Genomic DNA, 21,312 nt, shown 5'->3' on the forward strand with positions numbered 1-21,312 from the left:
ATGACAGAGCCATGCACACCCCTGGGGGGGCCCAACTTTGAACCCTCTGCCCCGCCGGCCACACGCCCAGCCTCGGTGACAGCTGGCCAGCCCACTTCTCTCACACTCTGTCCACACCTCTCCTTTGGCACTGATATGCCAGGCCTGCGCATAGTAGGTACTCAAGAAACATCTGCTGGAAAACACGTCTGAGATCTTTCCACTGCTTCTCCAGTGACATGGGATGGAAAGACTACCCGGAAAGAAGAAATGTGGCAAGGGCAGTCAGCTACACATGCAGATGGAACCCAGGCACTGACTGTCTTCCTTCACCAGCCCAACAAAAATGACTGTGAAAAAGACAAAAAAGGCCGAGACACCCACAATAGAGAGTAGAAGGGCCAACAGTGGCAGGCAAAGAGATCAGCAAGGCTATGTTTGCAGGGGGGGAGTGGACAGCCACTGAGAAATGCCTCAGCAGGCGACAGTGGGGAACTTGATGACGGCTGTCTCAGAGACCAGAGAGGCCAGCCCAGTGGGGCCCCGGCACCTCTGAGACACAGGCTGGGGGTGCAAAGTAAGAGCCAAACCTCTAGATCCCCTTCCGATCCCGATGGAAGGTAAGATTTGCTCTCTGGAGTGGTAAAAAGACAGACTCTGCCACACATGCCACAGACCAGAGGGCCACCCCGAGGACAGAGGACCCGGCCCAATTCCACATAATGACCACTGCGGAGTACCTGGCCCTCTTTCCCCAGCAGGCTCCTGGGCCTCTGGAGTGGACAGGCTGGAGGTGTCTCTTGCAAGCCCCTCATCTCTGCATCCAGCTCATCCTTCTCGAACTGTGCATGTCGGCCTCCAGTCTTCCCTTCACCCAATCCCAGCTCCTGACTTTGTCACCTTTCTCTCAGCTAATTTCCCACAAATTCAATAGGGCCTCGGCCCAGGTAGGGTCTTAAAAACGGACTCACTGAAATCCAATTAACCTTCGATAAAGGCCCTGCAATCAATAGTCGTCCTGTGGCTTGAGGAGGCTGCATCCAGCCCGGGCAAGCACGCTCCTGCATGACCTTTATTCTTAATGAAATCAATGACAGTCACTGTCACCAGCTCTTAAAGTGACTGGCAAATATGATCACCAGGTCAGGCCCTCAGTAATATGCCGCTTCTGGGCTCAGAGCAGGGACAAACGAGGGCCCCTGCAGGCTGCGGGCACCAGAGCTCACATGCCAGCCAGAGAGCACACCCGGGCAGGGCCGCCACGTGCCTGGAAGCACACAAGAGCAGCGGTGAGGCCTGAGGGCCCACCTGGGGCAGCCAGGGACCCCCCTGGCCCTGTGGCAGGGGGCTCCTGAACTCCAGTGAGTGTCTGAACCACCTGGAGAGTCTGCTAAAATGCTGATTTCTTGCAAGCCCGCCCACCCCAGACTCTGATAGGTCAGTTTGGGATGGGGCCCAGGAAACTGCATTCAGGTCTTATCTCCCAGCAAGCCAAGAGTGGCTCTTCTATAAACATCTGAGCAGAACAGACCCTTAAGAGTCCAGCTAACCCCACACCTCCAGTAAGCATATTGAGGCCCAGAAAAGGAAGTAATTTGTCCAAGGTCACACAGCGGGCCACCAGCAGAGACGGAGCCTGAACCCAGGTCTCTGGCCTGCTAACATGGTGTTTTCTTAGCTGAGTCTATCAGGAACTGGCTACTTAGACGGGTCTTCAGGTCCTCACATATGAGGCCCAACTGGGCTGGGGTGCGGCGGGCCTCTTCAAGTGGAGTGGGGACGATTAACAAGTGCTGGAGGGGTCTGCAGCTCTCCCCACCTCCCTTCAAGAGCAGTTACCCCCAGAGCCACTTCCTGCTGAGCCAACAGCTTGTAGCAGCCAGGTGCCACTAACCACCCTTCTCCACAGGATTGTGGCGAGCTCTGCCTCTGGTCACTCCCCCCATCCCCTGCATCTCCCTCCCCAGGCGACACTCAGCAAGGCGGTCCTCAGCAGGGACAGTCATGCCAGGGACAGGCCCACTCAGGCCCACAGTCCTAGGGAGGCTTTGGAACCTCAGAAGTTTGTTAGAAAATTCCAGTCACATGGAGTCTTTCATGCTACTCACAAATACACACATACACACACACACACACACACACACACACACTCTCCACTAATCTTCCATGAGGCCTGTGGCTTTGACGTTGATTGGGAATCAGGAAATTAACCTAGTAATAGGTTAATTTCTGCACAGCAAGGCCTGTTCCTATTCTACTCCCAGCATCACGGATGGTCAGCAGGGCACATGGCCCACCGCCCACGGCCCAGCCTAAGGTTCCAGTGCAAGGACTGAACGACATCATCTCAGAACACGACCAAAGAGCCTCCCAACCATAGAAGCCAGGGGCAGGCACTTAAGGGGAGAAGGAATTAAGACAGTATGGTATTATCAGAAGGACAGACCTACAGACCAAAAGAAGAGAACAGAGCCTCCAGAAAAGACCCACAGCGGCTTGATGACAAAGATGCCAGGTCTAAACTACTATGCGCTATGATGCCATGAGCATGAAGTTCAGGAGGTCAGTGAGGGAGAAGGTGCTGCCTGGTGACAGAAGTCAGAACAGCGGTGGCTCTGGGGGCAGTAAGAAGGGTGTGGACTCTGAGGGGGCATGAGGGGCCTACCAGGGGGCTAAAAGTGGCTTGTGTCTTTGCCCAGCTGGTGAGTACATGCGATGTACATATGACAATACACGGAGGTGTTCCACGAAGATCTGAGACCTCATGTAAATTACCTTCCCTCCCTGAGTCTCTGATTTTTCATCCCTAGAATGGAGATAAGACCTCCTTTCCTCCTAAGATTGTGACACAGAATGAGCCTGGCACCCAGAGTCAGGCAGTGGGTAAACATCAATGGTCAAAGGAGGTAAAAGAGAGAAAGGGCAAGCCACAGGGATGATGTAACAATGAAAACAGCAACAACCATCAACTAGATACCAATTTGGAGATTTAGCCACGCACTAGGAGGGTGAACCTAGTGCTCTAGAAAATGGAACAATGCTTGTATGAACTTGATGTGAGCTAGAGAGAGGAGGGCTGCGTTCGGATGGTGCCCTGGGAGCTGGCAAAGGTTCCATCAATGTTCCAACTCCTTCTTCGAGGAGTTACTGGTGTGGCTGGCAGCCAGCTGGACTCAGGTTCCCCTGCAGCCCCCGGCAGAGATGCCTGGGAGGGGGATGGAGAAGGTGGAGGAGAAAGGACTCGGAACTCATGCTAACCTGGCTTCGGCTCTTGACTGTCCCTGCTAGCGCTGTGATGTTGGGCAAGCTATTTAACCTCTCTGAGCTTCAGCTTCTCATCTAGAAATGGGGTTAATGAGACATCCTTAACGGGGCATCTGTAAGAAGTATATGGCATCTGTAAGGATTATATGTTGTCACATGTTTGGTACATATTAGTTGCTAATAAAAAGCAGAGACATTACTTTGTCAACAAAGGTCTGTCTAGTCAAGGCTATGGTTTTCCCAGTAGTCATGTATGGATGTGAGAGTTGGACTACAAAGAAAGCTGAGCACAGAAGAATTGATGCTTTTGAACTGTGGTGTTGGAGGAGACTCTTCAGAGTCCCTTGGACTGCAAGGAGATCCAACCAGTCCATCCTAAAGGAGATCAGTCCTGGGTGTTCATTGGAAGGACTGATATTGAAGTTGAAACTCCAATATTTTGGCCACCTGATTAGAAGAGGTGCCTCATTTGAAAAGACCCTGATGCTGGGAAAGATTGAGGTCAGAAGGAGAAGGGGACGGCAGAGGATGAGATGCTTGGATGGGATCACCGACTCAATGGACATGAGTTTGGGTAAACTCCGGGAGTTGGTGATGGACAGGGAGGCCTGGAGTGCTGCAGTCCATGAGGTCGCAAAGAGTCGGACACGACTGAGCGACTAAACCGAAATGAACTGAGCTGCTAATAATAATTATTGCTATTGTTTTTCCCAGACCACTCTGATATCAGCCTGTCAGACTTTGCACATTCACAGAAAATAAAAACCAACACTCTACTCCAGCCTTGCCTCATAGAGGTCAACCCAGGGCATGAGGCTGGCTTAATTTGTCTGCTAATTCATAGGATGTCCACCAGAGTCTGCTCTGCACAGAACGCCGGCCTTATCTGCAAAGCTGACTCAAGAGGGTTGGAAGCAGAAGCTGTCGAGCCCAGGCCCCCAGAGGACATCATCCAGCCCCAGCTCCCACCAGCCACCTCCAGCCTTCTCCCAGGTAGCCTCACTCAGCCAGGAGCAAGCAATTACATCACAGCACATCTCTGTGTGCACTTTGAAAATCAAAGCTGCCTCTGATTAAACACCATCACAGCTCTGGGCTCACTGGACCCCAAAAGATGAATGGATTCAGGCATGTAGCTGGCACGAGAAGCCCACTGCTGCTGGCAGGAAGTGAATTCCAGTAACCTGAAGCCCTTTGAGTCTGCCCTACTCAGCAGGCAGAGAGACCCTGCTCCCCTTTGAGACTGTTCCAGATAAGTAAGAGGTGACCGCCCCTCTCCTCCTCCCTGGAGCCAAAGACTCTGTACTCAAGGGTCCTGGTGGACAAGGGACAAACAACCCCTGGCTAGAGGCAGGGATGTACCCGCTGCCTACGGTGCGAAAGAAAGGTGAGCAGGTCTCACCGCACCCTCCTCTGCGGGAGCACTGCCCAGACACCCTCCAGCAAACAGTGAGGGCAGCAGGCGTCAGAAGCCCCGAGCTCTGCTCCTGCCCAGTGACCCCAGGAGAGCCCTTTGCTCTGGGCTTCTGCCTATGTCTAAAGCAAAGGTCTGAACTGGAACAGGAGTGTTCTCGAGGAAAGCCCAACAGGCAGTTCGCAATGGCCAAGCTGCCCCCGGGTGAAGCAGGGCAGGGAGTAGGGAGGCCCCTCCAGCGTCCTTGCCAGCCAGAGAGGCCCCCCCAAAGCATTCCGGGAGCCCTGTTTCCTAAGTCGGGCCAACGGTTGTCCCCCGGAGGCCAAGGCCAGCTGTGGCTCACCTTTCCCAGGCATGCTCTTGGCAGCCTCTCCTTTTATGAACTTCCCTGGTGGCTCAGAAGGTAAAGCATCTACCTGCAATGCAGGAGACCTGGGTTCAATCCCTGGGTTGGGAAGATCCCCTGGAGAAGGAAATGGCAACCCACTCCAGAATTCTTGCCTGGAGAATCCCATGGATGGAGGAGCCTGGTGGGCTACAGTCCATGTGGTTGCAAAGTGTAGGACACGACTGAGCAATGATTTCACTTTCACTTTTTATGAACCAAGAGGAGTCCTGGAGTCAGAGAGACATGGGTTTCAACCCTAGCTCTACGAGCTGTGTGACCTCAGGCAATGCACCCTCCTTCTCTGAATCTCTGACACCTCATCTGCAAGACGGAGGCATGCAGGCCTCCCTTCCGAGATGTTTATGGAGAAAAGGGCCTGGCACAGGGCGTCAGGCATTCAGCAAACAGGAACGGTAAGAGGAGATATGGGAGAAGGGAGAAAAGGACAAGCCCAAAGAGTGAGGACAATAATCTCGCTACCATGCTGGAGAGCTCAGCACACACCAGGCACTGTTCTAAGTGCGGCGGTGCACAAACCTGTGGTCATCACAACTGTGTTACAGACAGAGCTCTCATCGTCCCCGCTGACCGAGGCCACACTGGCACCGAGGCCTGGGCTCCCAAGCTGCGCACTCTCCGGCCACGACCCCTGCCTTGTCTGCAGAGCCAAGGGGTGGCTTCGTCTGGGCCGTCCCCCCACGGAGATCCTAGGCTCATCTTTGTGTGTTGCCTGGGAGAGAGCAGGGAATAGCATTCACTTCTACTACGTCTGGTTCTCCCTTGCATTCCTTCCCATCACCAGCCACATGGGGCATGTCACGGCACCCCTCACCCTTCAGGGACTCCCCAGTCCCCGCACCATCTGCCTGCAGCCTTGCAGAACCTCACCACTCCTCTCCCCTTCCTTGCAATACCCCTCTGCTCCCACAACTCTGCCACAACCCTGAGATGGACGCACGCACGCATACACACACACATACATACACGTACACACACACACACACACACACACACACACATCTGGCAAATCCCCACTCAGATGGCTGGGGAAGCCAACTCAGGGCAGAGGTGAGCACTTTGTCCATGCTGCTCCCTGGGGACGGGCTCACACCCCTCACTGCCTGAAGGATGGCGCTCAGGATGTAGTTGTGTGACCGACTCCAGTGCTGGGCTGGGAACTCCTCAACAAAGGGAACTATGTCTGCTTCCCCTCTGAACCCACCCACCTCGCACAGAGTAGGGGCTAAACAATTATGAATTCTGGTGAAAGGGTCCCACCCTCCACCCCTATCTGTGGGACCCCGTGGTGGCCAAGAAGAAGGAAATGGGGTCCAGGCCCCCAGCCCACCAGCCAGGGCTCCCTGAAGGCCGGGGGTGGCAGGCGGAAGACAGAAGCCCCTCTGTGTTCAGCTGTAGGCTACTCGTCAGCTCCGGCTGTGTCCTTTCTGCCTGATACCTGGAGACCCAGGGAGGGCAGGGAGAGACAGGAGGTGTGTCCAGGCCCCGCAGGACGGAAGATTAAGTCCTGAGGGTCTGCACCACTGTTCTCGGGCTTCTGCAAGCTGTGGGGCTCGGACAACACAAGACAGATGGTGATAATCCCCTGTTTGGGCAGGGGCTGCAGGAGGGGCCCAGCACGTGCCCCGCTGCCCGCTGCCAAGCCTGGCTCAAGAGATGGGCGGAGGGTTGCCCTAGAGCACCTGGAAGGCTGCTTCGTGCTCCAGAGATTTAATAACCCTTCAGAAAAGACAGGCCCCGCTTCCAGGCCGTGAGACCTCCCCTGGACACACCTGCCCTCGCTGGGCAGCCCCGCCTGCAGCAGAGCACGCTGGCCTCACCTCGTTGACGTCAATCTTGTTCCGCTCCATGTAGTGTCTGTCGTTGACCTGCCCGCCGTCCACAAACTCCATCAGAAGCACCCGCTTGGTGGACAGCTCCCAGTAGATGCGGGGGACCTGGAGTGGGAAAGGGCAGGTCAGGAGGGGCCGGGAGGCTGGGGGTTCTGGGCAAGGGCTACAGATAGGCACGTGGGCCGGACATCAGCTCACATGCCCTCCAGGAACAGGAGGGAAGGCCCAGAGGGACCCCAGAGACGGGCAGGGAAGGCAGCAGGCAGGCTGAGAAAGAAGGGCAGGCCGCTCCGCCTCCCCCAGCAGGGCCCCAGGCCTCCTCCAGGGACCCTCCTGCTTGGGCACCAGAGAATAAGTCCCCCACGTTCTTCAGTGTCTTCCTGACACAATGAAGAGCACATACCTAAAGTGGGGCTTAGGGGGAAATACATGGAGCCTCTCAGATCCAAGCCACAGTTGGGGGTAAAAGCTATTTCTCTCTCGCCAGGCTTATTTCAGGCTCCTCATGTGAATATAAACACTCTGCCTCAGTTTCAACACCTGTACAATTTCAATACCTGTACAGTGGGTGTAATTATTATATATGTGAATGACTGAATGAATACATTTTAGCTGGGTGATAAATTTTCAGTTAGGAAGTCCTGAGTTTTTTCATTACCATTCCCTGCAAGCCTTCTGCGGCAGACAGTGCTGAAGCCTAACTCAACACCTATTCCCAATCCTCCTCTTCCCCAGGAAAAACGAAATACTTTCCCTGCCTGCCTTACAGTAGTTATGGCCATGTGACACAGTTCTGGCTTGTGAGTCACAGGTGGAGGTCTGCTAGAGGATGTGAGAAGGCTTTTACTTTCTTAATAAAAAGGGATGTTTGTAAATATTGTAACTCTTCTTACCCTTCTCTTCCTACCCTGACAGTGAAGTGATACCTGGAGCTGCAGCAGCTGTTTTATAACCATGAGGAAAATTCTAAGAAAATCACAGAGATGCCAGTTCTGATGCTGTCAGACTGCTGAGACAAAACCAACAGGCAACTGCTACAAGTCTTCCTGATATGTGAGGAAAATACATTCTTTTTGTTTAAGACACTCTAGATGAAGCTGTCAGTTATGTACAAACAGATGCATTCCTAACTGATACACTCTCTAATCCCCTCTGATTCTAAGGACACCCAATAACCAAAAAGATACTAGACTTCCCTAGAATAGCCAAGACACTGGGCTGCACCAAGGACTGCCGAGTTTCCATGTGAGCGAGTGACACCTATGAGGCCCACCAATGTCAGGAGGGAGGAAGGACCCGGCTTTCAGCATGCCACAATCTCCCCAACAACTTAATGGACTTATTCCACAAACAAAGAAGCAAGGGCAGCTAATTCAAGTGATTAGGGAGAATCATTCCAACTCTCAAAGCTCACGTAGCAGTAAGATAGTAGGCTTGAGCCAAGAAACATTTTTTGTTCCCCACTCTACTAACAACTGTTGTGTTTGAATCTAGCCACTTAAATCCTCAACGCCTCAGTTTTTCTCATTAAAATGGAGACTGGGGGATTTCCCCTGGTGGGCCAGTGGTTAAAAGTCTGGGCTCCCAATGCAGGAGGCACAGGTTTGATTCTTGGTCAGGGAACTGAGATTCTGCATGCCATGGGTGTGGCCAAAATAAATTTTTTAAAAAATGGAAGGAGACTCTACCTGCTCCATCTCAATAAGGAGTTCTGGGGGCGAAGGGGGCCGTACATACAGGAGAACCCTCTGGAACAAAGGTTCCTACTGAAACCAAGGCATCATTTTGTTTACTCCTTTCCTGCAGTTTTTGCCATTTGAAAATCTAGACCAATAGAGAAATCTATGACCCTATGTCAGTTTGAACTTAAAATTCGGTCTCGCTTGGCATTTTTTAAAAAGTCTCTTTAAAAATATGAGTGCAAATTTGCTGCTGCTGTTTGAAAGAAAGTGAAAGCAGCTCAGTCATGTCCAATTCTTTGCAATCCCATGGACTGTAGCCTGCTGGGCTCCTCTGTCCATGGAATTCTCCAGGCAAGAATACTGGAGTGGATAGCCATTCCCTTCTCCAGGGGATCTTCCCAACCCAGGGATCAAACCCAGGTCTCCCGCATTGCGGGTGGATTCTTTACCAGCTGAGCCACCAGGGGAGCTGCTGTTTGAGGCTTCCAAGTAAAAGGGACATACTTGGGGGTTAAATCTTTCCCCTGGTTTGTCTGGGGCCGAAGCTTGACAGTGGAGTGCCTAGGGCTCCAGAGACTTGCGGTCAGACACCCCTCTGTGCCTGCCTGGAGCAACATGGAAAACAGCCATGCAAGAGCCAGAGATGCAAAGAGAAAACCCCAAGGCTGGAGACTGCCTGGGCTTGTTGGTCAGGGTCCTGAGTGTGCTGGGTCTCCCTCCAAATGCAACCAACTCAGCCTCACAATGGAATATGTGTCTGTGGAGGCACTGCTTAGCTCTGAAACAGCAGAGACAGCACCCACACCCCCTGCCAGAAAAAAAGTGAGGCAGAGGGGTTTGTCATGGGAGCTCAGGGAGGGCTGTGGTTGCCCCTCGATGGATACAACACAGAAATGACTGCAAAATGCAAAAGTGCTTCCTGCTCAGTTAGGAGACACTTGGCCTGACAGGAGATACAAGATCAAGAGACTTGCCGCTAAATCAGCACGTGAGCAGGAGGGTTAAGGGGTGCCAGGTGAAATTCACTTCACCCTAACACTCATGTTTCACCACCATTCCTTTCTCAGCTTTTTCCATCAAAGAAGGGAAAAAGAAGGAGAAAAATTTTGAAAGAGGCAGTAAGAACCACCCTGTCCCCTGCCCAAACAAAAATCAACCTGGGAGGCTTACAGTCAAGATGCCTGCTGACCCCAGAGGTAGGGTCACGCCCAGCCCTCAGGACCTCTGGGTCTGGGGGTCTACCTCCTCATGACACGGCAGAGGACCCACTCCCGTGGGCTCTGTCTGCCCCCCATACCAGAGCCAATCCTGACCCCAAGAAGAACAGAGAGTAGGGAAAGTTCCAGCCCAAGACCTTGGCCTCAGCCTCATTAATGGGCCCTGTCCTGCACTTCCTCTTTGTTCCCACACCTGGGAAGCAAGTCCTGGCATGTCTGGGCCAGCACCCATCATCTGGGGCCACAGACCTCCCCAGACCTGAGGCCAGTGGAGCAGGGCACAGACCTGCAGTCAGACGGTGAGGCTGGAGCCCCAGCTCTGCCTCTGCCAAGCTGTGTGATTTGGGTAAGTTGCATAATCTCTCTGAGCGCCGGTTCCCTTGCCTGTAAAAAGCTGATGACAATTACAATGAAAGCAACGTTCCCTGCTTCCTACAGGCACGGATGAGGTCCTGCGGGCTCAACACAGCAGCCGCCATACGATAGCCACAGAGAATTTCACAGGTGGTTCTGATACAGATCCGGGGCCGAGAGTTGATGCTACAGACAGTGCAGCATAACTCAGATTGCTATGATTGTTTTGTGAAAGTTGCTCAGCCGTGTCAAACTCTTTGCAACCCCCATGGACTATACAGTCCACGGAATTCTCCAGGCCAGAATACTGGAGTGGGTAGCCTTTCCCTTCTCCAGGGGAATCTTCCCAACCCAGGGATCGAACCCAGGTCTCCTGCCTGGCAGGTGGATTCTTTACCAGCTGAACCACAAACTCGGATCTGCCCATTAATTATTCCAGAGGAACCAGAGCACAGTGGTTTACTAGGTGAGCTTGGGGCCAGGCTGCCTCTGCCCCTTACCAGGAAGCTGTGTGACTTTGGACGAGTGGCTCCATCTCTCTGGGCCTCATTTTCCCCAAGGCTGACATGGAGTTAATAATGGCATTTCCCTTGTGGGGTTGTGTAAGGATTAAAGAGGAAATATACAGGGACTTCCCTGGTGGTCCAGTGGTTAAGACTCCATACTTCCAATGCAGGGGTCAGGGGTTCGATCCCTGGTTGGGGAACTAGGATCCCACATGCTGCATCCCACGGCCGAAAAAGAGGGAACCAAAGAGTAAATAGACATAAAGCATTTTAAAAAACGTCTAACACAGCATAGACATGTAAAAAAAAAAAATTAACTGATACAGTACTAATAACTAGACATCAGTTCCTCTTAATCTTTGACATCCTTAGAAAGCTATTTCACCAGAAGCAAGCTCATCCTGGCAGGGTTTACCCCCAGTTTCAACAGAGTCCCAGGCCCCGTGTGTGATCAGTTGCTCAGTGGTGTTCAACTCTTTGCAACCCCCCATGCACTTGGCAATACCCACCAGGCTCGTCTGTCCATGGCATTGCCCAGGCGAGAATACTGGAGCAGATTGCCATTTCTCCTCCAGGAGATCTTCCCAACCCAGCACTAGAGAACCCTGGAGGGGCCCCTGCTCCAGAGACAGCACCCCGACCAAGCCCCTCCTCTACGTATACAGACTTGCTCCCATCCCTTGCAGTCCCAAACCCTGTGGTTTTAAGGCGTCTGCCTCTATCTTGGCCCAGCTGTCCCCAAGGTCAGTCGCAGACCTCACTGCCTGTCCTGTCGCCTCCCCACACACTCTGATGCCAGATCCACAAACGCCCTGGTCTTGACCGTTCGGCCTGGCTGCCCCCTCACCTTGGCCCGGTTTCCCTGACGTGCATTTGCATTTGGTGCTCTTTGAGGTGAGGCGGTTGATAGCACAGGGCTGAGGTTATTAAACCCACTGGAAGAGGCCTCACACACCGAGAGGTAAGCTCTGCGCTGAGGCTTAATTGCGCACAGATGTTGTGATGGGGTGCCAGGGTGCAAAAGCAATCTGTCTCCTGTTTGAAGAGCTGAACTGGGTGCACGGCGCAAAATTTGCTTCCCACTTGTTATGTGTTTAGGCAAAATTAATTACTCGGGAGCCTTAATTCCACCATTCTCTTAGGAATGGGGTGCGGGCTTGAGGAGCAGCAGGTCAAATCGTTACATTAATTATTCACCCATTTGGCAGCCTCATTTCAAAAATTTGTGTTATTGTTATTATTACATGTCTTGGTCTGACAGATGCTAGTTGGCCCCAGCCAGGGGACGATTTTGCTGTTTCCATGGGAACAGTGGAGGAGATGGTTCTGTTTGTCTGGCTCACAGTACTGGCGCCGAGGACCACCCCTGCTGGGTAAGAGGCAACAGAATGTCCTTAGACGAGCACCAGAGTTGAAGTCAGAAAATGCTGTTTGTACCCCAGCTCTTCTCCTCTAAGACTGCCACCTGTAAAATGGGATGATGGTTGTTGGAAGGATGTCGCGTCCCTGTGTCTGCCTAGTGTTCAGAGCCACAGAAGAAACATTCAGTAACTTCTGCCTATCCCCTCGCACAATCAACACTTCTTGGAAGCCCCCATTGAGCTCCTTATCTGGGCGGAATTAGATACTTCCTCTCGGGCATCCACAGAAACAGAGATCAGTCTCTGGCACAGTGCTAACAACCTGAACTACACAACCCACTGTGTGTGTGTGTCCCCCACCAGATGGGAAGTCTTTGCAGGCAGAAGCCTTGCCTGTCTCTCTTGCCTATCTACACACCCCCAGATCCTAGGACAGCCACAGGCTCAGGAAGTGCTCGATAAATGCAGAATAACGGAATGAAACAAAAGGAACAGGTAAGCAGAAGAGTCATTTAGACCCGACAACACAATGACTATTAGTTAATATTATTACTTGTGTGAAAAAGCCAAGTTTTCATTGAATTGGTGGTTTGAACCTCAAGGCGGGGCAATGTTACCAGATCACCTGGATTTGCACACACAAGAGGGTCTGCACACACAATGGCATTTCCCTTGTAGGGCTGTGTAAGGACCAGCCAGTCAGGCACGCCGGGGGCGTCTTAACAGACCCGACTCACTCAAAGAGCTGAACTTCGCCAGTGGCTACACCTTCCACCAAATCAGTGTCTCAAGACACCACACCAGTCACCAGAGTTGTGGGTCTTTGTCCCGTGGCCCGAGATTTAGGATTCTCAGGCAGCTAGTGTAGACACAGCCTCCTTCCCCATCTCTGTTCATCAAACCGGAGAGCAGAAGTATAAACCACTGCTTTCAGTTTCTCAGGATGTCTTCAGAAGCCACGTGGACACTTCAGCCCCAAGCAAGAGTCCTTCCAGTCCCCGTGCTGAGACACCCTGCCCAGGAAGAGCCCCACTTGACTGCTCCAGAACTAGGACCCGGAGCCCTGCACCCCATCTTCCCACAACGTCCAGGCCTCTCCCATGGAAGAGCAGAGAATGGATCTCTTCCGAGAGTTGAAAGCCAAGCTCTCCACATAGACCGCCAGAGGGGCCTGACCCCGGCATTGCTGTGACGAAAGGGGTACCCCTGTTAAATGGGTCCAAGCCCCGCCACAAAATGTGTTGGAAGAGCAAGAGGCATGGGCTTGCATCTCTCTCATTCCAAACTCCACAGGCCCTGTGGGGAACATTAGGACAGTCCTCCAAGACCAGCTCTAAGGCCGACTCCTCAGCAGAGCCTTCCCTGCCCTGCTCCCCCCAGAAGCCCCTTCTTCTGAATCTCTCACTGAGCTGGGACTCTGTGTCATTGGATGTTGTCTCCCATGGTAAGTGTTGCCTACCACGTCAGCAGTTCCAGTAAATACTTGAAAACATGAATCTGTTCCAATGTAATAGATACGTGGGGGAACAATTTGATCATAACACAGATTTTACATGTGTTGATGGTACAGCACCATCCATGAGAAATACTCGGAAGTGCAGAAAACTTGTATCCAGCTGATCCAAACAGGAACATTCAAAGCAGGCACACCTCAAATATCGCCATGTGTGTGATGGGTCACAGCCCCCCACATCGGACGTCACAACTTCTGTTCAATTTCAGATGACCCCCGCTATCGCCTCTTCACAGTAACTCCCAAGCAGCAACTCTTCTGATGCCCATTTCCGCAAGCCCATGTCCAGTAAAGTGCCGTGTGTGCTGTGATCTTCTGTATTTCTTAGCCATTTAACGTGTGCCAAAGTATGCTAGCATTTCATTAAGTGCCCATCTGCTTTTATTTTCTGGATCACCGGTGACATTTTTGAGTGTTGTAAGCCTAACCCCCTTTTTGCCCATAAACCCTGTGGTTTCTGTTGTGCCATTCTGCAAACAGTGGAGATTTCTAGGACATGTATGTTGCAGACCTGTGTATTCAGTGAACTGATGTAATAAAGTTTTAGGAAACACATCAGAGCACAGTAACGTTAGCTATCATCACCATCACCATCACCATCGGGGTCATCAACCCATGATTCATGGAGGCTGAGACCATGGCTTACAGGCCCTCAGGAGGGCTCAGGGTCTTGCAATTGTAGACCATTCTGTAGACATCAATTTGCTTGACAGGTCAACAGTCCCCTTTGGTAATTTGTAACTTAGCCTTCCGGAGAAGGCAATGGCAACCCACTCCAGTACTCTTGCCTGGAAAATCCCATGGATGGAGGAGCCTGGTAGGCTGCAGTCCATGGGGTCGCTATGAGTCGGACACAACTGAAGCAACTTAGCAGCAGCAGCAGCAGCACCTTGGCCTTCAAGGGCTTTAACATGCATCACCAGGGACAAATCAGTCATCCTCAGAGAGAAGACCCAAGAAGGAGACACCCCCTGTGGGTCCTGCAAGAGGAGAAGCTCAGGGCTGGGACCAGTCCTCCCCTGTCCTCCTGTGCCCCGCCAACCAGGCCCCCACGGCCCTGCCTTCTTACCTTTAAGAAGTCAAAGTGCTTCAGCATTTGGGCCACTTTCTCAGCGTTCCTTCCCTCATTGAGGAAATCCAACTCCAAAGGCAGGTTCTTCTTGGCTTCATCCACCAACCACATGAACTCAAACTCTGGAAACAGCTGCTTCACAGCCAGGACAAGCACCTGAAACCCACAAGCACCCCATCAGCCAGTCCATGACTCCCACCAAGGGCGGTCTATTCCCGGTCCTCCTGCCTGGTCTGGGCGTTGACAAGTCCCCAGGCCTCCCCTGGAGTAAGGATGGGTGGGGAAGGGGCTCCCCTGGGGCCCATCTCTGTAATCCAAATCCTAGATCACAGAAGCCCAACAACCACCAGCAGAAACCATCTCTACCATTTGCCGGGTGCTCCCCATTTGCCCAGCACTGGGTAAGAGCTATTAACTCACCTTATTCCTCCATTTAGGTCTTCACAGTGTCTCTGGGAAGTATACACACTTATCAGCCCCATATTACAGATGAAAAAAGTTGAGGTTCTCAGAGGTTATACGATTTTTACTAAATTTGCCCAGCAAGGAAGGCCAGAGCCAGATTTCCCCCTGGGTCTATTCAGCCCCGAAACCCTCACTCTTAACCACATCACTGAACTACCACCTTTGTTGATCCGAGATTTGTGCTTTGTGGTCCTGTCAATTAAGGGCCATGGAGGGGGCCACGGCTGTAACTGCATTCTGCCTATTTCTTCGGCTGAGTAGTTGGTATCTGAGCATTTGTAACATCTTTTACGCTTTTTTGTACATCTAAAATATTTCATGATAAAAAATTATATTGGAATACGAAACCAAGAGTGGACATGACAAGAGGAGTAAGAGATAAGGGATTTGTCCACTTGGATGAAAAGCTTGGATTTCTGGCGATCTGGGCCCATTGTGGATTCTTGAGTTAGGACGTGATGAAAGAGGGAGTTTTAGAAGACTTATCTGGCATTTCAGTTGTCAGTTTAATGATGTGAAAGAAACATGACTGGCACAGAACAAGAGCCCAGAGATACCTGCAGGGCACAGCACAGCCCCGCTGTGGGCACGGACTCAGTTCTAGGCTACACTGGAGCTCTGGGTCTGAGATGGCCTCACAAGGTCATGAACAGTGGCTCTGTAGTGAGAAAGCAAGGGTAATGCCGGGGCCATGGGAAATGTTCCAGCTTTGGGGGTGGGGTGGGGCAGAAGGCAACTTTTCCTGCTCTCCTATAAACCTTCCTGTTGGTATTCAAAGTCAGGCCTGGGGAGAACCACTGACAGACTCTCCCATCTGTGATTCTTGGTATAGATTATGGTCCAAGTCCTCAGAGAATCCCCATCTCTGGCCCTGGCCAGAGCAGAAGGACCAGGAGCGAGAACTGAAGAACCATGGGCCTGTTGGTACCAGGAGACGTTCCTCCTCTGTTAAGGAAACGTAATGCTTATGTAGCCCCCCAAATTCATATGTCAAGCCCTAACCTCAGGGAGACAGTGTTCGGAGGTGCGGTCTTTGGAAAGTAATTGGGCCTAGAAGAGACCATGAAGGTGAGGTCCCTGTGACAGGTTAGTGTCCTTATAAGAAGAGAAAGACCAAAGCTCCCCACTTCTCTGCCAGGTAAGGACACAGAGAGAAGGCAGCCATCTGTCTACAAGCCAGGAAGAGGCTCTCACTGGGAACGGAATCAACCAGCATCTTGAGCTTGGACTTCCCAGCCTCCAGAACTGGGAGAAATAAGTGTCTGTGGTTTAAGCCTCCCAATTGATGGTATTTTGTTGCAGCAGCCGAAGCTGACCAAAATACCACCCAGGCTTTGCTGGGTCCCAGAAACAAGCCTTATCTCCTGCTTCTGTTTGCCCTGGTCTCTGATATGATTCCAACACTGTATTAGGCACACACAGCGCAGCGGAATAAATCCAGAGCAGGGCCATTAACTACAAGGCATTTACAGCTTTGTTTTTAAATCCCATGTCCGAGGCAATGTACCAGACGCCATTCTAAAAGAATCATCACACGGGGTTATTATACTCAATTTCTCTCAAACCCTCTTTAATTACATTTGGCTGCAGTCTAATTTCTTTTAGGGCTTGTCTAGTCTTTCATGGGCTAGACCTGTGACCTTATGATAATCGATTTAGTTTATGTTTTGTTTCTGTTGGTGTCACACGAAACAAGAAGGGAGAGGTGGCAAGAGCGAGGGCCTGACTGTGTCAGATCCGGGCACCGCATCTCATCACCGTGCCCTCAGATGGCCCTTGGCTGCCACCCGAGGGGAAGCAGAGCTGGTGCACGGGAAACAGAAGCACCTGCCCGGCCCAGGCCGAGGGTACAGCTGTCATCTGAGGCACCTGAATTCCAGTCTCTGGGCTCTGAGTTTCAAGCAAGAAGCCTCTTGTGTGTTTTGCATGCTGCATGCTAAGTTGCTCCAGTCGTGTCCAACTCTTTGCAACCCAGGTAGCCTGCCAGGTGCCTCTGTCCATGGGGATTCTCCTGGCAAGAATACTGGAGTGGGTTGCCATGGTCTCCTCCAGGGGATCTTTCCAACCCAGGGATCGAACCCACATCTCTTATGTCTTGCATGGGCAGGTGGGTTCTTAACCACGAGCGCCATCTGGGAAGCCCCCGTGTGTTTTACTCCAGCCCAGGTTCCGGACCTTCTCACCCAGGAGGGACGAGGAAGGAGCCACAATGAGCCTCACTCATCTTTTTCAGCCAAAATGTATTTACTGATTACCTTCTAGATAATGACCCTGGACCAGCCATAGGTATACACAGAGACCCACATGTAGCCAGGTGGGGTCTATATCAGGCGATGAGGCTTCTGTGGCCACACACTACCTCCTCATCGTCGACTGTCTGGTCACTGTTATTTGTGAAATTTTAAATTATCGTTAATATCCAAACAGCCCTGAAAGGCACCTTAAAGATTTTTCTGTTACCAATCAATTATGTGATTAGTTCTTACTAATACTATTGGTTATTATTATTACTTTATATCATTAATCATAAAAGCAGTCAAAGATTTTATTGGTTGATATTAACTGCTAATAAGTTAGTAAACTAATTCATAACCCCTGGGACTTTGCAGGACCTATAAAACTGGTTTCCAAACCATTCTTGGTGGTTGGCAAGTCATTCCCTTGCTTACTTTAAAATGAGAGGGTCTGTTTGGATGGAAGTTAGTGGTTCATAGTTTTAGAGGACATCATCCCCTTTATAGGAAGTCACCAATTTGAAAATGTAATGCCAGCAATGAAGCCCAGAAAACGCACATACTCCCATAATTTTGTACATAATTCGGGGGGTTATCACCCCTTGAACTTCAAAGGGAAGGTGAGGTCAGGTTAATAGGCATCTGGGCCAAAAAAAAAAAAAAAGAGTCATCTGATCCAAATCTAAAACAGTTTGGGCTGCTGCCACTTTGGACTTTTCTGGACTTAGGAAAAGAAAACGAAATTCCATTTCACCCTCTGTTTTAATTCAGTTCCCTTCTGAAGAGCCTGCCCCAAGTAGATTCTTTTAAGTTTTTCTTTCTTGACAACATATGCAAGCAACTAAAATAAAACAGGTGTTATCAATTTGACTTTTTGATTTTTCTCCCAAATTCATCTTCTCCATAAAATTCTTCCAACTGCCAGTGTTTTCACCAGTGCCTAGCATGTATTCAACACTCAGCAGATGTTTACTGAATATTCACATGAATGAATGAGTGAATAAATGAACATTCCAAAAGGTCTGCCTTCTCCCCAGAAATAGTTATATGCTCACATGTGCATTACGCAAATGGATTACATCTGTATGCCTTGGAGATTTGGGTGGAAGGGATTACCTCTGAATGTAGGGGAACCACAGTTTTGAAATGCCTGAGAATATTCTACTTGACTTGAAGCCTTGTTGATCAATCAGGGTATATTCAACAATTAATAGTTCCTTCAAGGGAGAATAATGAAATCATTTTCCTATAGGACTATTGGCTCCCAGGAAGAAAACTAAATTATGGACCACGCAGAAACATAATGGAAAAATTGAGAGTCACATAAAAGTTTGAAAATTAGTGATTGCTACATATGATAGCAAAAAAATGGGAATTATCATTATTCAGACACAAGCATTGCACTATGAGGCACTTGATATACATGCTCATTCTTTCTCTTCTTGCCCATTTCACAGAGAAGGAAATTGGATCCAAGAGATTAAAGCATTTCTCAAGGTCACATAGCTTGCAATTTCAAATGCAGGACTCGGACCCACTTTTTTTTTTTTTTTTTTCGTTTCACTTCTTTCTTTACGCAGTCCTGTCTCAGGCAATACAATATAGGACAATACAATAGAGAGCCTGAGATAAAGCACAAAAGGAGCCTTGTAAACTGTAAAATGCCACTGAAATTCAAGTTACTGCTATCAACTTATTATATATTATAAAAGAAATAATGGTCTACGGGAAAACTAGACACTAAACAGAACGCCTGCACAGATCCGAACTGGTAAAAATGGATGTTCGACAAGGATCGAAAATCAATTCAGAGTGATGTAAATAGCTTACCATTCATGGAGTTTATCTTTGTTCAGATAAGTTATTAAAGTGCATACTGTTTAGAAAACAGAATTACAGGGTGAAGAGAAGTTTCCAAGGGATGATCTACATCTCTGGGGCTTTCAAAAATGTATTTAAAAAAAAATAAAATCAGCTGTTGGATTCTGTGCCAACACAAACATTACCTAGCCACCCACTGTTCAATCAACACACTCAGAAAAGAAACAAGATGACAGATAGCACGCACTGAAAATGTTGTTCAAAAAAAATCAAAAACATAACTGTCACAGATCTTTATTTTTAGAGACCCTGGGTATGAGCCGGAGGCCATCAAATAGTGGATGGGTTTCTGGTGCTCAGATCTGAGCATCCTGCCCTAATGTTGCAGACCTTGGGGACAGCTGATACACGAAGGACCTGGTCAGGAGTTAGATTCTTTAGGATACAGCACGAGGCATTCATTATCAAGTTCAGAAGCTTGAGAGATAACAGGGTGTGATACAGGGTAGTGCTCTCGAAACCTGGGAATGATGGTCTTAACACTGCCTCACAGGTCAACTGAGTCCTACCCTATTCTCAGACAGGAGAGTGGCAGTGATTCCCAGCCTGCTAAGTAAGCTCCCTGCTCTCGTGGGCAGGCAAGGACTGCTGCAAAGCCAGCCCGCCAGCAAACAGATAGACTCTGCCTTGTCAGTTCACCCCTTGCTGCTGAATCATTGTTCCAATCTCTGGGCCCAATTAGTCTGGCTCCGGACAGCCACTCGAATCAATAAGAGTCACTGGCCGTGCATCGAGAAGTAGAGTTGCCCCAACTATTAAAGGGACAATATCAGGTGATGATGACAAAGCTGAAAACACCCTTGGCTGTGCCTTTCTCTTTTGTGCAAAGTCACCGACACCGTCAGGCTCATCACCATTTACTGAGAGTCGGCCTCTGATTCTCTGGCAGCAGTCAGCAGCTCCCCCCAGGACTGTATCCCTCCCCAGGAGAAGGCCCAGGTTCACAGGAGACAAAAAACACCGGGGTGGCACATGCTACTGGGTGCCAACCCACAAGCCATTTATTTCCCCCATCTTCCTGGCCAAAAGAACCTCAACTTTGTGCATGTTTCACGTCCTTCAGGAAGGCAGACCTTAGCCTGAGAAAGTGAATCACAGTCGGTCTGAGGCAGTCAAAGTGGTCCCAATCCTCTTGCCAAGACTGCTTCAGGCTGGGGCGAGTAGGCCTGCTTCTGGCCAATGAGAACTGAAAGAAATTCTACTGAAGGGCTAGTCTTTAATACAAGGGAAGACACTTGTAATAGCAGGAAGCCTGCAGCTGTTTTGGGGCCATGAGGAGCACTACCTTAGAAGGACAAGCCAGGAAGCTGAGCTGGCAGAGTGGAAGACATAAAGAACTTAGGTCCTTAAAAACCACAATAAAGTGCTGGATTAGTCAACCCTGAAACAGCTGACCCTACTTGTAGATGTCTTGAAATGTGAGATAATATAGGTTACTATTATTTATACCACTGTTAGTTGGATTTCCTGATACATACAGCTAAAAACATCCCAACTGATGCAGCTAGTAGTCCCCACCTCCTTATTCTCAAAAGTCTCACTCTTGTAAACCTCTATCCTTACAGCAGATGTGTGTTTGGATTTACAAGCCCACTTCATAAATTGCAAATATGCAGAAGTTAAGCCTATGAGCCACCCTCCCCTTAGTATGAACCACTCTATCCAAATTTTCTTCCTCTCAAGACAAGGCCGTGACCAAACACAGGGCTGAAGAGGAGATAGAGACGATAGTGGGCAGTGGGAGAGAAGTCTGAGGACACACAACACCTGGAATTAGCAAGAAAAGAGGCACCAGAAGGCTCTGCAGAAAAGTAGCTTTGTCTCCCCTCTATCTCCAAGTTTCTGGCAGGTATGACAGTCCTAACGCCTCTCAGAAATCATTCTTTCCCACCAAGCACACCCAAACATATATCATCCCTAAAATCATGGCACCATGTAGGTCTGGGCTTAATTTAGGTCTGGAAAAAAAAAGTCATGCTCATTTCATATATAAAACAAAATGAGCTTTCCAGTTGGCACTTCCTGGTTATAAACCAGAGAAGGGTGACCAAGTTAAGACTCTTCCCACCAGAGGCCAGGCGCAGTGAGAAGGCAGTACCACTCTGTGCCGCTGCTGCTGCTGGCAGTCCACG

The 21,312-nt window shown here is 50.2% G+C and overlaps 1 protein-coding gene across 4 annotated transcripts in view; it reads right to left on the minus strand.

Moving 5' to 3' along the window:
* Positions 1–21,312, minus strand: part of ADCK1 (aarF domain containing kinase 1) — a 130,666-nt gene that overhangs the window by 17,010 nt on the left and 92,344 nt on the right. For all 4 annotated transcript variants that reach the window (XM_061156517.1, XM_061156519.1, XM_061156516.1 and 1 more), the window contains 2 exons: positions 14,598–14,756; positions 6,884–7,000 (listed from right to left, as the gene is read on the minus strand). In XM_061156517.1, the coding sequence (XP_061012500.1) occupies positions 6,884–7,000; positions 14,598–14,756 (276 nt within the window). The remainder of the gene's footprint in view (positions 1–6,883; positions 7,001–14,597; positions 14,757–21,312) is intronic.

The sequence above is a fragment of the Dama dama genome, chromosome 12 (genome assembly GCF_033118175.1).
Source record: "Dama dama isolate Ldn47 chromosome 12, ASM3311817v1, whole genome shotgun sequence".
Taxonomy (NCBI): domain Eukaryota; kingdom Metazoa; phylum Chordata; class Mammalia; order Artiodactyla; family Cervidae; genus Dama; species Dama dama.